This window comes from Cnephaeus nilssonii (genome assembly GCF_951640355.1).
Source record: "Cnephaeus nilssonii genome assembly, chromosome: 6".
Lineage (NCBI taxonomy): Eukaryota > Metazoa > Chordata > Mammalia > Chiroptera > Vespertilionidae > Cnephaeus > Cnephaeus nilssonii.
Window position 1 is genome coordinate 213,889 of NC_137077.1, and position 20,850 is coordinate 234,738.

Consider the following 20,850-nt stretch of genomic DNA (forward strand, 5'->3'; position numbering starts at 1 on the left):
CAGTCTCCTCACCTCACACCCCTCACCCCAGTTTCATTTGACCCCTCACCCCTCACCCCAGTCTCCTCACCTCACACCCCTCACCCCAGTTTCATTTGACCCCTCACCCCTCACCCCAGTCTCCTCACCTCACCCCTCACTCCAGTCTGTCTCCTGCATCTTCTTTCTGTGCACTGCCTAGATGGCTGAATCTGACCCTGGGGAAAGAAACTGCGACAACATGCTGAAAATGCTGTCAGACATGAATAAAGACTTGGAAAAGATCCTGGAGGAGATGGAGAAAATCTCAGGTAGGCTGTTTTCCCAGGCAGGTGCCTTGGCCCTTCTTCCCAGGAGCGCACATCCTCCCTGTACTTCCAGGCTCAAATCAAGAGCCTTCCCTGACCACCCCTCACCTTCCATACCATGTAACAATTTACCACAGAAACGGACACTTTCCACTGAATAGTGCCTTGAATTATTTTCTAGTTATTTTATGTGTTTGCATCTTATTTCTGCAACGGGACTGTTATCTTTTTGAGAGCAGAAATAGTAACTAGGCACACACACACGCAGTACCAGACCTAAGCTTAAGTGTTCAGCAAATGACAAATGATATTAACATAACACCTGTGAACAAAATTGCCTGGTAAAATGCCGTGAATCATCTAAATAAAAAGAGTTCAGAGTAATAGTGCTAAGATTGGTAAGGTGCTGATGGGAGGTACAGCTCAGTGGAATAAAGAAGCAATAGAGTTGAACAAATGTCTCCATTTTTATAAAAGAATATTAGTCTGTTATTTTATTCAACATGTTTCCACTAAGTGGTAACCAGCAGTGGTAGTAATACCATTATAATTTCTTTAATTTGTTCCTTACTGATTCAGAATATGTATAATTCTTATAATTTGTGAGCCTAAGTTTTGCTAGAGAAAAGCATAATGTAAAACAAATTTTAGAAATCATGCATACTCTATTCTAATGAAAACAAACTATTTTTAAAGACATTATTTGTTTGAAAATAATCTCCATTTATTACAACAGGCTATAGAAAATTTCTACTTAGAAATGTTTGTAATATTTTTGCCTGTGTACTTGAAATTTTCTTATATTTTTTAAAACTACCTTTTTTTTAAAAAAAAAAAGTATTTTATTGATTTTTTTACAGAGAGGAAGGGAGAGGGATAGAGAGTCAGAAACATCGATGAGAGAGAAACATCATCAATCAGCTGCCTCCTGCACACCTCCCACTGGGGATGTGCCCGCAACCAAGGTACATGCCCTTGACTAGAATCGAACCTGGGACCTTTCAATCTGCAGGCCGACGCTCTATCCAATGAGCCAAACCGGTTAAGGCTAAAACTACCTTTTTAAAAAGTTGTAGAATTCATTTTCTACTATAAGCTATGTAATTCCTTCAATCTAATTAAATATTCTCTTATTTAACAGCATTTGCTGAGCATCTACCATGTGCTATTCTAGGAATAAAAAGTTGAAGAGATGCTCCTTCATTAGAGAAGGGGGTAAAAGCCAGAAACAGACATCAAGATAAATAAATATAATTTAAACATATAAATTAAAATTAAAACACGATTTTATATTAAAATCATAATCTGGCAAATGCTAATGGCATACACTGAGCACTTGGAAGAGAGCAGAGAAAAAGGAGAAGCTAACTGGGGAGGCAAGAGAGGCTTTAAACAGCATTTGTGAGGTCAATATAATTCCTGTTTCCGAATTTCCTTTATTGGTAATTGGGGTCCCATCTGGGCTCCTCTCTACATAGACTTTTCTAAGTAGCTTCCACAGATCGATTTGACTTTTACAGGAATAATTAAGACATTTGTAACTCAAGTTGATAACATTTTGGATCTGGGCTTCAGGGTAACACAGTGCAGGTCATAGACAGTAACTAGTGGATTCTGTGTCTTTGGTGATGGTAGAAGCTTCACCCTTTCATCAAACTCTGTGTTTTCTTTAATTTCACAGTCAGTAGATCTTTGTTATCTGCATGGGTCCAGCTTTTTTATGGTCCAGCCTGTAGTGCTTTCGTGAGATTGGATTTTCTGAGCAGCAAAGGTGCTACTGGTGGTGGAGGTAGAGGCAGAGAAGGGGGTGGAGAGGGTGCAGGTGGGGGTGAAGGAGAAGAAAGATGGTCAGGTGGCTGTGGCGGCAAGGAAGGAAGTACAGCTCAGGATTCCCCAGAGGTGGTCAGAGCACGGGCGGGCACATTTGTAGGTTTACCACTCATATAGCATGTTTGACCACAGGTTGTACAGGAAGAATTTTCCAAGACAGTTCTCAGTACTTCCTGAAGCCAGCATAATTTTCTTTTCCTTTTTTTAAAATTCAATGTATTGAGGTGACATTGGTCAACATGATCATATAGGTTTCAGGTGTGGGTTTCTATGTTAAAAGATTTATATATTGCACCATGTGCCCACCACCCAAAGTCAAATCTCCTGTCACCATATATTAGGAATAATTCACTTCCCAAAATGCAAAACTGTTGTTTAAGACTATGAAGTTCTCAGTGGCTAAATGGGATGGAAAGATTGTATCTTTTAATACTTCTAAACTCTAGGCTATGCAGTTTTAGCACCAGTTGTATATAGACCATCGTCTATATGTCCAATGTTTTGCTGCATCTTTGAAATTGGGAAATTTGAAATTCCAGGATGATCTCAGCCAGCTTCTGCTAAGGGGTGTGTGTATCTGTTGAAGGAATAACCACTCTTTAAGGTGAGGGTGACAGGGTAAGGAGCTTGCAATTAGCTTGGACACAACTAATACATTGCTTATTAGTTGTGAGAGGCTGCTTTTAAAAAATAATAATAATAATTGTTTGCTTTTAGCTTTCTTCTTCATTATTTGAAGTTGGGCATGATTTTAATCTAAGAGCCCAGGGAATAGATAGAGTCCAGGCAGTAGCCTCGCCCTTGCCATAAAGAAAAAATCAAAATTAAAACCAATTCTAACATGGTCTTTCCACAATTAGTTCTCCCTATAGCTTGTATCTTACTTTTTAATCTCAAGGCTATATTATGAAGACCTTTTCTAGTATCCATGTGTACATCTCATTTACTACTTTTAACTGAACTATAATATCCCATGGAGAGCCACTACTTTTTGCTTCTCAATTCATCCCAATGATGGACACCTAGATTGCCTACAACTCTTCATCACCAAAAACAGTACTGCAGTGAACATCTTCATACATCTATGTTACTTTTAGGGAACACTACCAGATAACCTCACAAATGTCTGATTCAGAACTTACTTCCACCAGCAGTGCCTGGGGGTTCTTAGATACCACCAGCTCACAAACACTTATATTATCCAGCTTTCTAATTTTGCCAGTATAATGCGTGTAAAGTGATAGCTGAGTGTTTTCATTTTTATTTCTCTGATGAGTTCCAGACTCTTCTCATATGCTTGTTAGTCTTTTGGGTTTCCTCTTATGGAACATAAGAAATAGTATACCATAAATACTTAAAAATATGGACACTGGTGCTTGATTACCTGGGTCAAATGCTGCCTGTGCCACTTATTAGTTGTGTAATCTGTCTAATTCCACTTCTGAAAAGTAAAGAAAATTATACTAGTAGTATCTACAGCTTAAATTTAAATAATTTTTTATTAAGGTAAAATTTACATAACATAAAATTAGCCCGTTTAAATATACATTTGATGAAATTTAATATATTCACAATGTTATGCAGCCACCAACTCTGTCTAGTTCCAAAACATTTTCATCACCCATAAAGGATGCTCTGTACTCATTAAGCAGTCATTCCCATACCTCTCTATCCTTGGCCCCTGGCAACCACCAGTCTGTTTTTACTTTCTATGAATTTACCTATTTTGGATACTTCATATAAATGATTCATATAATAGTATGTGACACTTTGTTTCTGGCTTCTTTGACTTAGCATAACATTTTCGAGGTTCATTTACATTGTAGCATGTATTAGTACTTTACTCCTTTATATGCATGAATAATATTCCATTGTATGAATGTCATATTTTTAACTAGTGGCCTGGTGCACGAAATTTGTGCATGGGGGTGGGGGGGTCCCTCAGCCCGGCCTGCACCCTCTCCAATCTGGGACTCCTCAGGGGATAACCGGCAGTCAGACATCCCTCTCACAATCCAGAACTGCTGGCTCCGAACTGCTTGCCTGCCTGCCTGATTGCCCCTAACTTCTTCTGCCTGCCAACCTGATTGTCCCTAACTGCTCCCCTGCTGGCTTGATTGCCCCTAACCACCTCTGCCTGGGCCCCGCATCTGGGAACCAGGATTCCCTCCTCCAGCCGACCACAGGCCCCCGGGATCCAGGCTTCCCTCCCTCTGGCCAGCCATAGGCGCCCAGGCCAGCTGCAGCCACAGGGGATGGTGGGCAGGTGGCTTTGCCTGGGCTGCAGCAGCAAGTGCTGGCACCCAGGACCACGGGGTGGGCGGCTTCTCCGTCTCCCGGGCCACAGCCAGCCGCAGGTGCTGGCACCTGGATCACAGGCGGGCGGCTTCTCCGTCTTCCCTGGGATGCAGTGTGGGCGACTTCTCAGGCTGGCTGAGGCCTGGGATCATGGGGCAGGTGGCTTCTTCGTCTCCTGGGCTGCAGCCAGCCTCAGGCGCTGGGGCCCGGTTTCTCCATCTCCCTCAGGACGTGGGGCAGGCAGATGTGAGGCTTCTGCTGCTGTCTGCGGCCTGGGATCATCTACCGGGCTGCAGCCAGCCTCAGGCGCTGGCACCAAGTTCTCCGACCCCCACAGGCCCAGAGCGGCGGGAGGGGCGGGGGCCGGGATGCCGCCATGTTTTTAGGTTAATTTGCATACTCACTCTGATTGACTGGTGGTGTAGCAGAGTGATGGTAATTTGCATGTTTCTATTTTATTAGTGTAGATTATTCATTCATCCATTGATGGATATGTCCACCTTTTGGCTACTATGAATAGTGAATAGTGCTGCTTTGAACATGTGTGTACAAGTATTTGTTTGAGTACCTGGTTCTCAATTGTTTGGGGTATTACCTAGCAGTAGAATTGCTAGGTCATATGGTAATTCTATGTTTTGCTTTCTAAGGAATGTCAAACTCCTTTACACAGTGGTGCACCATTTCATAATCCCTCCAGCAATGGACAAGATTTCTCCACTTCCTTGCTAATACTTGTTATTTTCCAAGGTTTTTTAAAATTATTGAATTTCCTGTCTTATTAATTTGAAGTAGTTTCTTATATATTCTTGATATTAACCCATTATCAGCTTTATGCACTGTAAATTTTTTCTATTCTACCATTTTAATGAAAACTTTGTCCGTGTTGTCCTTAGTTTTAAAAATTTTATAGCCGAAACCGGTTTGGCTCAGGGGATAGAGCATTGGTCTGTGGACTGAAAGGTCCCAGGTTCAATTCCGGTCAAGGGCATGTACATTGGTTGCGGGCACATCCCCGGTGAAGCCAGCCCAGGTCCTGGGTGCCTGCAACTGGCCGAAGGAGGGAATCCTGGGTCCCAGGTGCAGGGAGACGCAGAGGCATTTAGGGGATATCAGCTGGTTGATGTATCTCTCTCATCGATGTTTCTAGCTCTCTATCCCTCTCCCTTTCTCTCTGTGAAAAATCAATAAAATATATTTTAAAAATAAATAAATAAATAAATAAATAAAAATTTTATAAAAATAAATCCACCAAATTTTGCTTTATGGTTTGTGGTTTTTAGTAAGTCCCTACACCTGCTAAATTTTGATCTATAAATGTTATTTGTACCTTTCATAGTTATATCTTTAGTATATCTGGAGTGTACTATCCTTTTTTCATTGATTTTTTGTGTGTTATTTCATCATATGCTAAATTCCCATATATATGTAGGTCTATCTCTGAGCTTACTATTTTCTTCCATTGGTCTAGTCGTCTATACCACACTATTTTTAAAATAGGAATTTATAAGTTGTCTTGATATCTAATAGGGCATATTCCCCCTTTTAACTTTTATTTTTTAAGATTGACTTAGTTTTTAAATCTTTATTTTTTCATACTAGAGGCCCAGTGCACAAAATTCATGCATGGTTAGGGTCCCTAGTGGCTATGGCTGCCGGCCAGGGCCTCCCTTCCCCCGGCTGCCTGCCGCTACTGCCAGATGGGGAGGGGCCATGGACAGTTGGCAGGCTGGCCCTGCCCCTGGTCGAACTCCCAGTCGAGGGAATAATTTGCACATTAGGATTGTATTATAGAGGATACATTTTTATAATTTATAAATACTGATAGTTTTACCTTCCAGTCCTTACACCATTTATTTATTTTTTTCTATCCCATTTACCAGCATCTCCAATAACAGTAACCCTATATAATAGCTAATATGCAAATAGTCATCATGCCCTCATGTCATTACACTCTCATGCCATCACGCTGTAACTTCTCAGATACTCAACATTGGGGAGAGAGGAATGGGGACCAGCAGGCACAAATGAGCTTGCGAGAGAGGAATGGGGACCAGCCAGGCTGTGGCCCGGGAGAGGGACAAGCTGCCCGCCCTGCGGTCCCGGGCACCTGCGGCTGTGCCTGTGCCTCCAGCCCAGGAGAGGGACAATCCGCACACCCCGCGGTCCTGGGCACTAGCAGCTGCGCCTGTGGCCTGGGAGAGAGACAGGCCACCCACCCCACCATCCCAGGTGCCAGCGGCTGCGCCTGTGCCTGCAGCCCCAGAGAGGGACAAGCTGCCTGCCCCGCGGTCCTGGGTGCCTGCGGCTGCGGCCCAGGTTAAGCCACCCGCCCACTGTCCCCTGTGGCTGTGGCCGGCCCAGGTGAAGCCAGCCCAGGTCCTGGGTGCCTGCAACTGGCCGGAGGAGGGAATCCTGGGTCCCAGGTGCAGGGAGACGCAGAGGCATTTAGGGGATATCAGGCCAGTAGAGAAGCAGTAGGGGTATCAGGCAGGCAGGCAGAGGTGGTTAGGGGTGATCAGGCAGGCAGGCAGGCAGGCGAGCAGTTAGAAGACAGCAGTCCCAGATTGCGAGAGGTAGTCAGACATCCCCTGAGGGGTCCCGGATTGGAAAGGGTGCAGGCCGGGCTGAGGAACACTCCCCTGTGCACAAATTTTGTGCACCGGGCCTCTAGTATTATTAGAAGCACCCTTGTTTGATACCAGTCTTATAGGGAATGTATCCACAGTTTCTCCATTACGTATGATGTTTGCTGTAAGTTTTTGGTATATCACCTTTAGTAAGTTAAAGATGTCTCCTTAGGTATTAAACTTTATTACCTGCCTTTTTTGCATTGAGATATTTCTATTATTTCCATTTTTTAAATAAATATGGTTAATTATAGTGATTGAATTTCTGATATTTAAGCATCCTTGAATTTCTTTCACAAACTCTGCATAATCATAACATATTATCTTAGCACACTGTTAGATTTCATTAGCTCATGTTATATTTAGGATTTCACATCTATATTCTATGTGAGATAGACCTATAATTTTTTTCATGTTGTCTTTGGTTTTGGAATAAACCAGCTTAGAGAAAACTATGTATTTACTAGAGGCCCAGTGCATGGATTCGTGCACATTGAAAAGAAATTAATTAGAAGAAATATTTTAGAGGCTAGGGAGGAACCACGGGAGGGCAGCTCCAGGGCATGCCTGGCCTCTCTCGCGCAGTCCTGATCAGCTGGACCCCAGCAGCAAGCTAAATTACCAGTTGGAGCCTCTGTCCCCGGTGGTCAGTGCACATCATAGCAACTGGTCAAACGGTCGAACGAATGGTCAGACACTTAGCATATTAGGCTTTTATTATATAGGATTTTTTCTTATCTCTATTCTCAAATTTCCTGCTATATAAGTGGAATGCCACTAGGAAATGCTTTTCTTAAACAATTACACCAGCCCATATAGTGAGATTATTAGTCTTCCTTCTTTTCCTAATTTTTTGAATTACTTATATCAGACTAGAGGCCCAGTGCACGAAATTCGTGCATGGGTAGGGTCCCTAGGCCTGGCCGGCAATCAGGGCCAATCTGTGGGGCAACCATCGGGGTGATCGGGGGGTCCCCGCTGGCACCTGCCTTGGCTGGCCTAGGGCCTGCGGGCTGGGTGCTGCTCCTGCATTGAGCGTCCGCCCCCTGGTGGTCAGTGCGCATCATAGCAACCGGTCATTCCGCCAGTCGTTCTGCAGTTCTGTCTATTTGCATATTAGGCTTTTATTATATAGGATAAGCATTAACTGTTCTTTCAAAATTTGGTAGAATTTCATCCATTTACATTTTAACATGTTGCTTGGTTTGTTTGGCCAATTATTTGAATTAGCCTGTGGCCTGTGACCTCCAGGCTTGTCATCATCCCATCTCCTGGTCAGCTAGCCCTCTTGTGTCATTCCCTGTGCTCTCTCTTCCAATTCTACTTTCCAGGCTCCCAAAGCAAATACACTTACTGCATCACTAGTTAGTTCTCCTCTCTCCTAAACAGATTTTTGGGACACTATCTTCATCCTTTCCTAAATTCTGCATCTAGGGTCTGTGCACCAATGGTCATTGGTGCCAATTCAAACGCTAACAGGACTCCCCAATTTGGAGTGAAGAAAGAAACTTTCTTTGGTGCAAACAGCTCCACGGTAATACAGCATGACTATGAAAACAGCACTGCTGTGGAACAGCCCCACAGCACTGCATCTCAGCTGCTCTGGGCCAGGCCCCTCTTCAGCTAGGGAGCTCTGCTGTGAGGTGGTGTTCAGGGTCAGTCTTTGGTGGGCCAGGAGCTGGCTTATACAGACAAAAGTCCCAGCCCCTCATCCCTGATTGGTCAGAATAGAGCTGCTCCAATTGGTCTGAGCTGCACAGATGGGGAAAGGCTCAGTCCTAATGGTTGAAATAGGATTCCAGGGACTCCTTTATAAGGGCTGGCTCAGCTAGCAGCAACACAGTGCAGGCCGGCAGTTCAGTGCAGAGGCTTCACCTTGACTTGAGAACCCTTCTGTGCAGAATTCTATGCAGAAATGGCTGCTAGGCTCTGCGCTTTTTTTTTTTTTTTTTTTAGCCCAGGTAGCCACCAGGAGCAGTTCTTGGTCCTCAGAGTTCACAGTGTACAACCTGACCATTGTTTCTTAATTTCCATGCAAGGACCTTGGCTTTACCCAGTGGGTTTTCAAAGTGTAAAGGCAAGTTCTGATTAGCCTCTCAGAATACCTGCTGTTCAGGCCTCTCCACTGATTATGACATTGGCTTTGCTACTGCACAGTCCTTACCAAAAATCCCCAGAGAGGGCTTGCCCTCACTACCTGGCCTGTAATATGACTCATCCTACCCCATTTCTCTATCACAACAAATACTACTTATTTCCTTCACAGCACCTTTCACAATTCGAAATTGTATGTTTATCTGTCTCCTCCCACTGCAACGAGTATAGATACTGCATGAGGGTAGGAGGTGTCTATCCTGTGTACGGCTTTATCACCAGGGCTGCCTGGTAAAATGCCAGCATAAAGGAGGTGCTCAATAAATACTGAAGGAATGAAAACTCGAGACGTATATTGCTGGAGACTGTTCTGGTGATTGAGTCCTTCCTGTTCTATGTATTCTATATACTTTTTCTTTGATCAAATCAGAAGAGGGCTGTGCATTCGCTGTAGTGTTTTGGCCTCTCATTGAAGTGCCTTTTCTGAACTGTGCTTTGGGGCTATGCCACCAGCCTTCTTTCTCCTGTGATTACAATTGTAGTCATGGAAGAATGCCTTGTGTTTAAGGTAGGATGTCATCAAGGGCATTTCCAACTACATTACACTTCTCATAAAATAAACCTATAGGACAATTTTGTTTCTTAGGATAAAAGATTCTTAAACAGTGAGTATGTTTCTATTTTATGGTCACTGAGTATTGTAACTGATCATGTTTCCTTTTCTGCTTTGGCCTTAGGAAACTCAGAGCTGGAATTCCAGCTGCATTATAGGATTATATGAGATTCATTTCTGTGAGCACTTTTTTCTCTTGGATTTTAATATCTTACCTACCCTAACTCTTTGCCCTAACTACCTCGATTATTTATTTTATAGTAAAAGGTTCTTCTTTCTTGAGCACCTAATATGTGCTAGGCAGTTTACTTAATCTTCATGGGAGCCATGAGATTGGGACGTTGTCTGGCCCTTACAGATGAGAAGGCTGAGGTGAGCAAGTTTAAGTCACTTGTTGTAGGTTCCACAGCCAGCAAGTGGAGAGCTGGAATAAAACTCTGACTCCCAGTCCATGTTCCACCTGCTGTCCAGTTGGTCTGAAAAAAATGGTCAGCAGCCTCCCTGCCCACCCACCCACCACCCCAGAATTATCCAGGTGCTTGTTAAGATGCAGGTCCCGGGCACCATTCCCAACTTGATAGACAACCTTTGAGTTGTAGGAGGGGCCAGCAGTCTACATCTTAACAGGTGTCCCAAGGAACTCGCATGCTTCCAGAAGTTCAAGAATTCCTGCACTTGCTGTGCAGTCATAGCCCTCTGTCTGTTGAGATACTGCACACACCTTTTCTAACAACTCTTCCTGTCACGCAGAAGCGCTAGGACCCTTGTTCTTTATCGTTCTCGAGGCAGAGCCATACCAATGGGGTGGGTACTACAGAGAAAAGGGGGTGGAGTTTCTGTACAAGCAGCACATGTTCACCTGTACGCCCAGGGGACACTACCCTCAAGTTGCTCTTAAAGGGAAAGGGCAAGGAAGTAGGTCAGTGTAGTGTGAGCACCAGAGGACACCTAATGTGGGTTGCAGCAAATCTTTCCAGAGGGAGAAGATCTGGTCTGGCCTTAATTAAAGCACAGAGATGCCTGGGTGGAGGTGAACAGGCATCCAGGCCACTGAGCACGAGGTAACATGAGACGCAGGGCCTTGCAGGAGTGGGAGTGGTCAGCCCTACTTGAGCCTGTGAGCTTGGTGGGTGTTAAGACTTCTTAAGGGTCACCCTGCAGCCACTAGCTATGACTGTGGCTAGGTAAGGATCTGTGTTTGCTCTCATTTTTCCTAGCATTTCATATCAGATTGGCCTGCAGCCTTTTAGTGTCATGGCTGATATATCCACAAGTTAAGACTTGTGTGAGATTAGGGAAGTTTCATTACTGCTCTGTGAAGGGATTAGTTTTAATCGGGGGGGGGGGGGGGGGGGGACGGGGGACGGGGGGGGGGGGGGGGCGGCGGGCGGCGGTTGTGAGCCCTGTATCAAGTGGCTGCCCAGCTTTCTCTCCTTAAAATAGTTGGGTCACTCAGCCTGGTATGGTCCCTGGGGTGCTCTGGCACCACAGCCCCATCCTGTGGCCTGACCGGGCCTGTCTGGTTGTTGCAGTGCAGGCCACATGGATGGCCTACGACATGGTGGTGATACGCACCAACCCCACCCTGGCAGAGTCCATGCGCCGACTAGAGGACGCCTTTCTCAACTGCAAGGAAGAGATGGAGAAGAACTGGCAAGAGCTGCTCAGTGAGACCAAGCGCACGCAGTAGGCCCCAAACCCCACCCTGCAGCCACCACGCTGGGTCTGTGTGCAGAGCCACAGCGGGTGGAGCCTTCTCTGCCTGGCAAAGAAACAGTGACCCAAACACAGCTGCATGCATTGCACCTGTTTCTCAATAAACTTATTTTCAAGCACATCCTGAAGACTCCTTTCTCTCCCCGCCGCCACCCCCACCCCAGCTCCATGTGAAACCTTGTGAACAAAATATGGGAAGTGTAAGATGCAGATGCTGCCAATGAATTAAGCATATGTAGTGACAAGCATAGAATAAAAAGCAAAAAGGGCCAGCCAGGGACAAACCAGGTCAGAGGGTGGGACGGGCTGCCGTATTCAGATTTATTTTCCTTCCTGTGGAGGGTTCCAAAGTGGGCTGTGCCAGGTGCTCCTATATGTGTCCTATGTTCTCAGAATTCCCCTGAGTGGCATGTCCATTATCCCCACTTCGCAGGTGAGAAGACAGTTAATGTCTCACCCAAGTCCCACAGCTAATAAGGGGCAGAGCTGGGGTGTGCCCAGGTCTCACGTAAGAAGAGGGTTAGTGGGAAGTGGGGTGGGAAATGGAGGGGCTGAGCAGGTGGGAGAGACCCCACAAGGCTGCAGAGGGACATGAGCCCCAGCAGTCCTGGTCTAGGCTGGGGTTATGGGCAGGGGCTCCAGACAGCAAAGCAGTGTCACAGACAAGGGTGTCAGACAGAGGGGACCTAAGAGTTGTTTCTGGGATCAGCCAAGCCAGGTTCCCCAAGGCTGCAGGGCGGGCAGGGCATCCCGAGGCGAGGACGTTTTCCTGGGGACTTACTTGCTCCCTGTCCCCTCTTCCAGGCCCCCTGGGCCCCTTGCCTAGCTTGGAGCTGAGGGAAGCCATCTCCTTCCTGGGCTCAGCAGTGGCCGACTCCTCAGCCAGCCAAGTCCAGGTTCTTGGGGGCCCCTGGGTCCCTGGCAGATTATTTCCAGGCAGTGTCGTTGGTGCTGTGATGGGAACCTGGCCTGTGGGAGTCCTTTGCACCCAGGAGGGTTCCTGAGAGCAAGCTGAGGCACTGGAGCAAGGACTCAATCATAAAAGCAGGAGGCACATGGGTGTGGTAGGGACTCCCCGCCACCGACTCCCAGGTGCTGGGAGCCTGGCTCTTGCAGGAGGGGAAGGAGGGCCAGACACGAGGCTCATTATAACAGTAAAGGAATGTTGTCCCAGAAAGGAGAGCAGCCCCCTCCCGGCCTCACCCGCCTCACAGCCTGGCCCAGGGTCAGCCTGAAGAGGGGCACGGCAGTCCTGGCGCAGCTCAGAGGGAAGTCTGGAGCGGGGCCGAGTGGGGCAGCGTCAGGATGAATGGACAGAGGACCCCTTGGCTCCCCAGGGGGAAAGGCTGCAGCTCCTTGGCCTGGAACTGGGCAGTCCCCTCGGAGACCGTGAAGGTGGCAGTGACCTGGTGGTTGAGGCAGTAGATGGTGTTGCCCAGCACCGTGCAGCGCAGCGGGACAGGGTCCGGCAGGGGCAAGGGGGCGGCCCGGCTCCATGAGCCCGTCACGGTGTTGTAGCGCATCACAGCGGCACCCACACCCCGCAGCAGGTCAAAGCGGTACAGGAAGCCGCCCAGGGCCACCATGTCGCTGGAACGCCGGTGGCTGGCGCTGTAGGGGCACTCCTCCCAAGCATCCTTCGCCGGGCTGTACCTGAGCAGGCGGTAGAAGAGGTGGCCCCCAGTGACATAGATGTCCCCACGGCAGGCCACCGCCTCGTGAGCCACAGGGAAGGTGCCCGCGGGGAGGGGCGCCCGTGAGGTCCAGGTGTCTGTGCGGGGGTCGTAGCGCTCCATGCTGTACAAGCACTCGCCGCCGATGGCGTAGAGCAGCCCGTCCAGGGCCACCAGTTTGAGCTGGGCACGGGCCTGCTGCATGGGCCGCACCTGGCTCCAGATGTTGGTCATAGGGTTGTAGCAGAAGACCTCATTGGAACAGACGGCCTTGGTGCCCGAGCCACGGATGCCCCCTGCCAGGAACAAGTAGTTGTGCATGGTGCAGAGACCACAGCCCCGCAGCGGGGCCTCCTCTGGCACCTGGGTCAGGAGCCGCCAGGTGTTCTCTTGGGGGTTGAACACGTGCAGGTGCGATGGAGGAGGCAGGGGCGCAGCACCCGTGGCAGGAGCCTCCTCCACTCGAGGGCCCCTTGTGAGCCCTGAGCGGCTTACCTGATAGAGGCTGGGCAGCACGAGGACCCCCAGCACAGCCTGGCCCCTGCCAGTTCGAAGGCTCAGGATGCGCTCCCGGTCAGCCCCACTCAGCCGCCGGTAGAGGTTGGGGTCGCCCAGCACGTGCAGCAGATTGTCGCTCATCAAAGCATAGGTCTCATGGGCCAGGACGGGCTGCCCGTGCTGCTGGGCAAAGGCCAGGACATCCAGGCAGCTGCCCAGGTCCAGCCGCCGCTGCAGAGCTGCTGCCAAAGCCGGCTCCCGGGCAGGGGAGCTGGGCTTCGGGGGCCCCTCCACCACCCCCCAGGTCCCAGGCCTCTGCAGAAACACCATGAGTTTGCGGGCCTCTTTCTGCTCCTCCGTGAGGACCTCCCTGCTGCCTACGGGGCTGGGCCTCTTCCCTGGCGCCTCTCCTGGGGCCGCCTGGCTGACCTTCAGCTCAGAGCTCTTGGCTAGTTCACACATGCTGTGTTTCCGTGGCCTGGGGACAGGCTGTGGGTCCCGCCTGGCAGAGGGGGAGGGTGCAGGGCCAGGCTTCCTCTGCTCCGACAGCGACAGCGGAGCTGGGGCCCCGGGCACCGCAGCCTCGTTAGCCTCAGAGCTTCTGTGCTGCGGCTGACGTCCTGCCTCAGCCAGGCCCCCTGTGCCTGCCCCTGTGGCCACCCCAGCTGGGGAGCCATGCCTGTCCTTGAGACTAGGGATGGCCCCTTCGGGGAGAGAACCAGACTCCCTGTTCTCCGAGGCTGTGGAAGTGCTGGGCTCTCTAGGGCTCCCCGGAGCTGCCCTTAGGGCTGTCCCTTGGGGCCTCTCTTGCCTGGGGAAGGGGTGACTCCTAAGAACCATTGAAATAAGATTTCCCCAGCTGGTTGAGATCTGCCCCTCCTGGTTGCCCTTGCGAGGAGTCACACTAGGCTCCTGACTTGCAGGCCTTGACTTACTTGTGGGGACTGGGACTGGGGCTGAGGCTGGGCCAGTGGCTTGGGCTTGGGCTTGGGCTTGGGCAGGGATTGGGGCTTGGGTTGGGGCTGGGGCTGGGGCTGGGGTTGGGGTAGGGGTTGGGGTTGCAGCAGGAGCAGGGGTTGCAGCTAGGGCTGAGGCAGGAGTTGCAACTGGGGCAGGGGCTGGGGCTGGGGTTGCAGCTGGGGCTGAGGCAGGGGTTGCAACTGGGGCAGGGGCTGGGGCTGGGGTTGCAGCTGGGGTAGGGGTTGGGGTTGCAGCAGGGGCTGGGGTTGCAGCAGGGACTGGGGTGGGGTTTGGGGCTGGGGCAAGAGTTGCAGCAGTTGCTGGGGCAGGGGCAAGGGTTGCAGCAGGGGCTGGGGTAAGGGTAGGAGTTGGGGCTGGGGCAGGGGTTGCAGCTGGGGCTGGGGCTGCAGCTGGGGCAGGGACTTGGGCTGGAGCTGGAGCTGTGGCTGGGGTTGCGGCTGGGGCTGGGCGTGCAGCAGGGGCTGGAGCTGTAGCTGGGACTGGGACAGGGGGTGCAGCTGGGGCTGGGGCAGGGGCTGGGGCTGGGGCTGCAGCTGGGGCTGGGGATGCAGCTGGGACTGGGACAGGGGGTGCAGCTGGGGCTGGGGCAGGGGTTGGGGCAGGGGCTTGGGCTATAGCTGTGGCAGGGGTTGGGGCAGGGGCTGGGGCTGTGGCTGCAGCTGGGGCTGGGGATGCAACTGGGGCTGGGGCAGGGGCTGTAGCTGGGCCTGGGGCTGGGGGTGCAGCTGGGGCAAGGGCTATAGCTGGGGCTGGGGTAGGGGCTGAGATGGGGGCTGACACTGCTCTGAGATTTTCATCCTTGGCAGGACCCTGGTCAACTCTGAGGGGCAAAGAGTGTGAAGGAGAGGAGATCGGAAGAGTCGGGGCTGCAGGTAAGAGACCTCCGTTGGGATGTGCTTCGGTCAGGGAAGCTGAGGGTGAGAGGGGCTTAGGCATGAGTAGGCGGGGTGCGGCTGAGGGATGCGGGGAGGGGGCACAACCAAGGCCATCTGTGGCTGGCTTCTCTGTGTCCAGACAGCCAGGCACCTGTCCACTGCTCGGCTCCCCCTGGCCTTGCCCGGATCCTCTTCCTTTTCCGACACTGCGGGCCCCTTGCTTTTCTGTCCTGCCTGAATCTGAGCGGAAGAAAGAGTGGTCTCCAGAGCCACTCACCCCGGCCTTTCCCATAGTGCAGGTCACTATGGTCCCCTCTTGAGACAAGAGTGGGCGTCCCCACTGCTGCCCCTCTGGCCGTGGTCCTGTGAAGTCTGGGGTCTGGCTGAAGCTCTTGGTGACAAGGACCTCCCTCTTTGCCCAAGGCCAGCCTTCCACAGAAGCTGGGGACCCCTGAGACTCCCTGGGAGCCCGGGGCCCAGCCTCCCTGCTCTCACCAGCTTTGGTCCCTGAATCCAGAGCTAAAACTTGGTCTGGCTGGGGGCTGCTTTTCCCAGACCCCCTCTCTGAGCCATCTGTCAGGCGTCCAGTCTGCACCGAGTCTGGTGGGGGCAGCTCATGGCGGTAAAGGGGCCTCTGGGCACCTGCAGAGAAGGTGCTGGCTGCATCCACAGCGTCCCACACACTCACCGCCGCTCCCAGGCGCAGGGGGTCCAGCTTTGGGAGGCGCCGGGTTCTCTCTCCTGGGCTGTCATCCACCTGCCTCCGCCGGCTGCCTGACCGTCTCCCCAGGGAGCCAGGTGGCCCTGCTCCGTGTTTCCAGGAGCCGGTGTCCTGTTCCACTGTGTGGACCGGGGCCTGGTGAGCTGGCGCCTTGGCTGGGATGCCTCCTGCCTCCGCCTGCACCTCCACGTCTCTGTCCAGACTCGGAGGAGTGAAGTGTATCAGGAGAGGGGCAGGCGTCCCCCCTGCTTTGCTCCTACCCAGGAGGACAGCACCTGGCCCGGGCTGCTGCTTTCCTGCACCTCGGGAGACTTCAGAGGTGCCACTGCCATGCTGCTGTCCCAAGGCCCCTCCACTGACCGCCTCGCTGGGCGTCTTGGGTGGAGCTGCGGCCGTGACAGTCAGATCTTCACTTCCGTGGGGCTGGTGGTCCTGGGCACTTGCTGTAGCTGGCGTCCCCTGGCTCGGTCCTGGAGGCTCTGGCTTCCCCTGCCCAGAGCTGTGTCCCTCGATGCCACCACTGACCTTGGACTTTGGGGTCAGGGCTGGCCCAGCTCCTCCTGCCTGAGAAGGCTGGGCTCGGGGGCCAGTGGACGCTGGTCCTGCTGCCTCTTGGTCCTGCCCAGAGCCAAACCAGTGCAGGGCCAGGGCCGTGGCAGCCACGACAGCCAGCGCCAACAGGGTGAGCACAGCACTGTCCCAGTCATCATCCCCGTCCCCATCCCAGCCCCAGCCGGGGCCACCCGGTTCTGAGGCGCCCTGGATCATGGTGCTGGACCGCCTGGGAGCAGGCTGGAAGCTGTGTGTGCCTCCAAAGCCAGTCCTCCACTCAGGCTGGGGCTGCCCTCCTTGAAGATGGCATCAGCGGTTGCCCCGCCCAGTTAAGGTGGACCTGGACTGGGGAGGGGTGGCTCTCTGGGCCTGTACCTGGGCTTAGGGGCCTGTCAGCAGGGCCCAGCTGGAGATACCAGGAGACAATTAACAGCACCTCCAGGGGCCTCTCCAGGCCCCCCACCCAGCTCCAGCCCCCATGTTCCAGAAGCTCCAATGGCAAGCAGCGTACCTCAATACGTTCCCAGCATCCCAGCCAGCCTGCTTCTGCCTCATAGACCCTCGTGCCCCCAAACCCATCCCACACCCCAGCGTCCCTCCTCTGAGCCTGGGTCCAGCCTCAGGGGGCTCTAGCAGGGAACAGTTACCCATAGGGAGATGTTATCTGTAGTTTTAGCAACACGATGCAGCCCTGATAAAATTACCAGAAACTCGAGAAGACGATTCCACTGGAGGCCAGTGGGGGATGGGTGGGGGTGGGGCCATAGCCCTGGTGCCAAGCCACAGGCTGGTCTCAGACTAAGGAGGGAGGGTGTGGGTCCTGACACCAAGCACGTCCAGCACAGAGACGGCTGAGGCTGCTCCAGAGGGGCAGCCTCCAACCCCTGCACTTCCAGGTACACAGAGGGGCTGGCACCGTTCTCTCCCAGGACACTTCGGGCTCAGGAGGAGGCCCCTGACCCTCTCCTCTACCAGCCTCGGGGCTTTCTCTTGCCTGAGTTCAGCAGACATGGAACAGTTTTCAAAAGCAATTTTCTAAGTTGTCAAGAGAAAAAAAAAAAAAGATTTAAATAAAGAAAATCCAGAAGTTGTATTCCCCTTTATTTGGTCTGAATTATGACAGCCCACATAGGCCTTCCAGAGCCCCCTGGGCTGCCCTCGGCCCCTCCAGTGTCTTGACTGCCCAGGTGCTGCTCTCGCCAGGCCCTGGAGAGCCCTGAGTCCAGGCTGATGCAACTCCTGTTACCTACTCCCATCATCCAGCCCGAGATCCCCCAGAAACCTTCCTCCCGCCCTGGGTCCTCCATCAGCCTGACATCTGGGTGTCCTGTCTCAATCCTCAACCTTCCCTTGTCCTGGCTGAATCACTCCACTCCCACCTTCAGCACTGGGACTCAGGCCCCTCCCAGGCCGGCAGGCAGAGGCTCCGGCTGGGCAGGCAGCTTGCCTCCCCTCTGGGCCTGGTTTCTCAGGGAAAGAGCTTTGCTTCCTCCATCTGCATCTCACTTAAGCTGATCTCAGGAGTAAATCTTGAGACAGGTGCCAGGTGGGGCCCAGACATGAAAAAGGGACTGAAGTCCCTGGTACAGAGCAGGGCCCCCCACAACATGTATTTGTTCCTCCTTCTGGGACATGGGACTTCTCCCTGGCATCAAAGAGGTGGCCAAGATGCGTCCCTGGCACCCAGCCTGGGCTCTGCTGAGCCTCAGGTATCTCACCCATCAGGTTGCCTCACAGCTCCACGAGCATATTAGATGTCAGCAAGAGGGTGGAAGGTGGGCCCATGCCTTAAGGTGGACCTCGGGTTGGGGGCGGGCGTTCTGGACACTGCCCTTATTCTCTGTCCTGTTTCCAGCTCTGCCTCTTGGTTCAGTTTGGGATCCGAAGACCTTGAGAGGATGTAGATGACATCCTTACATGCACCCCATCAGGCACCTCCACCCAGCTTCTTAAGACCCATCACAGGTCTGAGCTGCAGGCTGCTCCAGAGAACAGGAGAGGTGTCCACCAAGTGACACCTTAGACGCCGAGGCGGGGAGGAACCGAGCTCAGGAAATCATCCCCACCAACTTCGCAAGGTGCTGAGGACCACGATGGGTCCTGGAGACACACCAGTGACCAAGGAAGGGTCTAGTCCCATTCTCTGTGGAACGAAAATACCTCCCTTTGTCCAATCCAGATCAAGGGTAAAACTGGGCCCTGTGTGGAAAAACTATTGGGAGGGTGGGGACATGTTCCCTCCCTAACTTCCCAGAGAGAGTGAGAATGCACTGCCGGGAGGAGACACGTTCAGAAGCACACGTGATCACTCCACACACCGTGAACCCTAACAGTTACTCTGGTTGTGCTGTGACAGCATGGATGTCACAAATTACCATCAAGGTGAAAATGAACATCAAAATGGGTCCCTGGAAGGTCCCTTGGGCCAAGGGCTCCTTTTCCAGCTGCCGTCCCAGTCACTACAAGGAATAAGGAGGGAATCGGGCCTCTGTCCTGGGAGCTTCCGTTTCCTCAGAGCTGACACAAGCAGTACAAGAATGGAGACAGTCTCCCCCTACCAGCAACCATCGCCACCCGTATGCCATGGGCTGGGGAGGGGAAGGACATCCACACGTGAGCTGGGCCATTGGAGCGCCCACAAGAGCCCACCACGCCTGGTCCTCAAGCCTGAACAAAGCTAGACGGTGCCCCAGCCACCACTGTGACCTTTCCCATTTAGTAGAGGAAAAGCATAGTGAAATGGAGACATAATTCCAAGATTAATACAATGGACAGCTAATGTACATAAGATGGTGGAGAGCAGCAAACCCTATCAAATATAAGGCTTCTCTGTTATTGGAATTTTTTTAAAGCAACAAAAATATTGTATGATCAGCTGGTGTGGCTCTGTTGGTTGGAGCGTCATCCCGTACACCAAAAGGTGGCGGGTTCGATTGCCAGTCAGTGAGGATTAACCATAAAAAAATAAAAGCGTGAAGGCAAAATAAAAATATTTTCAGCCCTAACCGGTTTGGCTCAGTGGATAGAGCATCGGCCTGCGGACTCAAGGGTCCCAGGTTCGATTCTGGTCAAGGGCATGTACCTTGGTTGCGGGCACATCCCTAATGGGAGGTGTGCAGGAGGCAGCTGATCGATGTTTCTCTCTCATCGATGTTTCTGACTCTCTATCCCTCTCCTTTCCTCTCTGTAAAAAAAAACACAAACAAACAATAAAATATATTAAAAAATATATTTTCAGACAAATAGTGAGCATCTTCACTAAAAGTAAATTCTAAACTATCTATGTATTTCAGGCATAAAGAAAATCAGACCAGATCAAAGAACTGAGAATGCCAGAAGGAAAGAAAAGCAACAACAAAGAGTGGTACGTTAATAAATCTAAATGAACATTGACTTTATAAAAAAGGAAAAAGACACAAATAACTAAAATCAGAAATGAAAGTAGGAACATTACTACTGACATTGCAGACAGAAAAGTATTATAAGAGAATACTATGAACAATTACATCCCAATGAATTAGATAACCTAGATGAAATAGAAAAGTTCACAAACTAGCCAGACACAAACCACCAAAATAGACTCATAAGAAATAGGAAATCTCGCCCTGGTCAGTTTGGCTTAGTGGATAGAGCATCGGCCTGCGAACTGAAAGGTCCAAGGTTCGATTCTGGTCAAGGGCACATGCCCAGGTTGCGGGCTTGATCCTCAGTGGGGAGTATGCAGGAGGCAGCCAATCAGTGATTCTCTCTCATCATTGATGTTTCTCTCTCTCTCTCTCTCCCTCTCCCTCTCTGAAATCAATAAAAATATATTTTAAAAAAAGAAATTCTTCTATATAAAGAAACAGAAAGTCTCAACAGACCTATAACAAGTAAAGAGGTTGAATCAGTAATCTAAAACCTTCCAACAGAGAAAAGCCCAGGACCAGATAGCTTCACTGGTGAATTCTACCAAACATTTCAAGAGTAATCCTTGCCCTAGCCAGTTTAGCACCGTGGAAAGAGCGTTGGCCTGTGGACTGAAGGATCCCAGGTTCAATTGTGGTCAAGGGCATGTACCTCAGTTGCAGGCTTGATCCCCAATC

General features: G+C 51.1%; 2 protein-coding genes and 1 pseudogene across 3 annotated transcripts; 1 reads left to right on the top strand and 2 right to left on the bottom strand.

The window, feature by feature from the left end:
• Positions 1–181: 181 nt before the first annotated feature.
• On the top strand, positions 182–11,439 carry SYCE3 (synaptonemal complex central element protein 3; the record flags this gene model as incomplete). Its single annotated transcript, XM_079773537.1, has 2 exons — positions 182–290; positions 11,282–11,439. 2 exons carry the CDS (start codon positions 182–184, stop codon positions 11,437–11,439), a joined length of 267 nt encoding a protein of 88 aa, XP_079629663.1.
• LOC307101448 (proline-rich protein 11-like) lies at positions 1,603–3,189 on the bottom strand (annotated as a pseudogene). The gene is made up of 3 exons: positions 3,178–3,189; positions 2,449–2,694; positions 1,603–2,290 (listed from the first exon to the last, which is right to left on the bottom strand). The product of its transcript is annotated as a proline-rich protein 11-like (transcript).
• A 1,288-nt stretch (positions 11,440–12,727) lies between the features above and the next one.
• KLHDC7B (kelch domain containing 7B) lies at positions 12,728–14,512 on the bottom strand (the record flags this gene model as incomplete). The annotated part of the gene is made up of 1 exon (XM_079775466.1): positions 12,728–14,512. The coding sequence occupies exon 1, from the start codon at positions 14,474–14,476 to the stop codon at positions 12,728–12,730; it is 1,749 nt and encodes a 582-aa protein (XP_079631592.1). The 5' UTR covers positions 14,477–14,512.
• Positions 14,513–20,850: the final 6,338 nt, after the last annotated feature.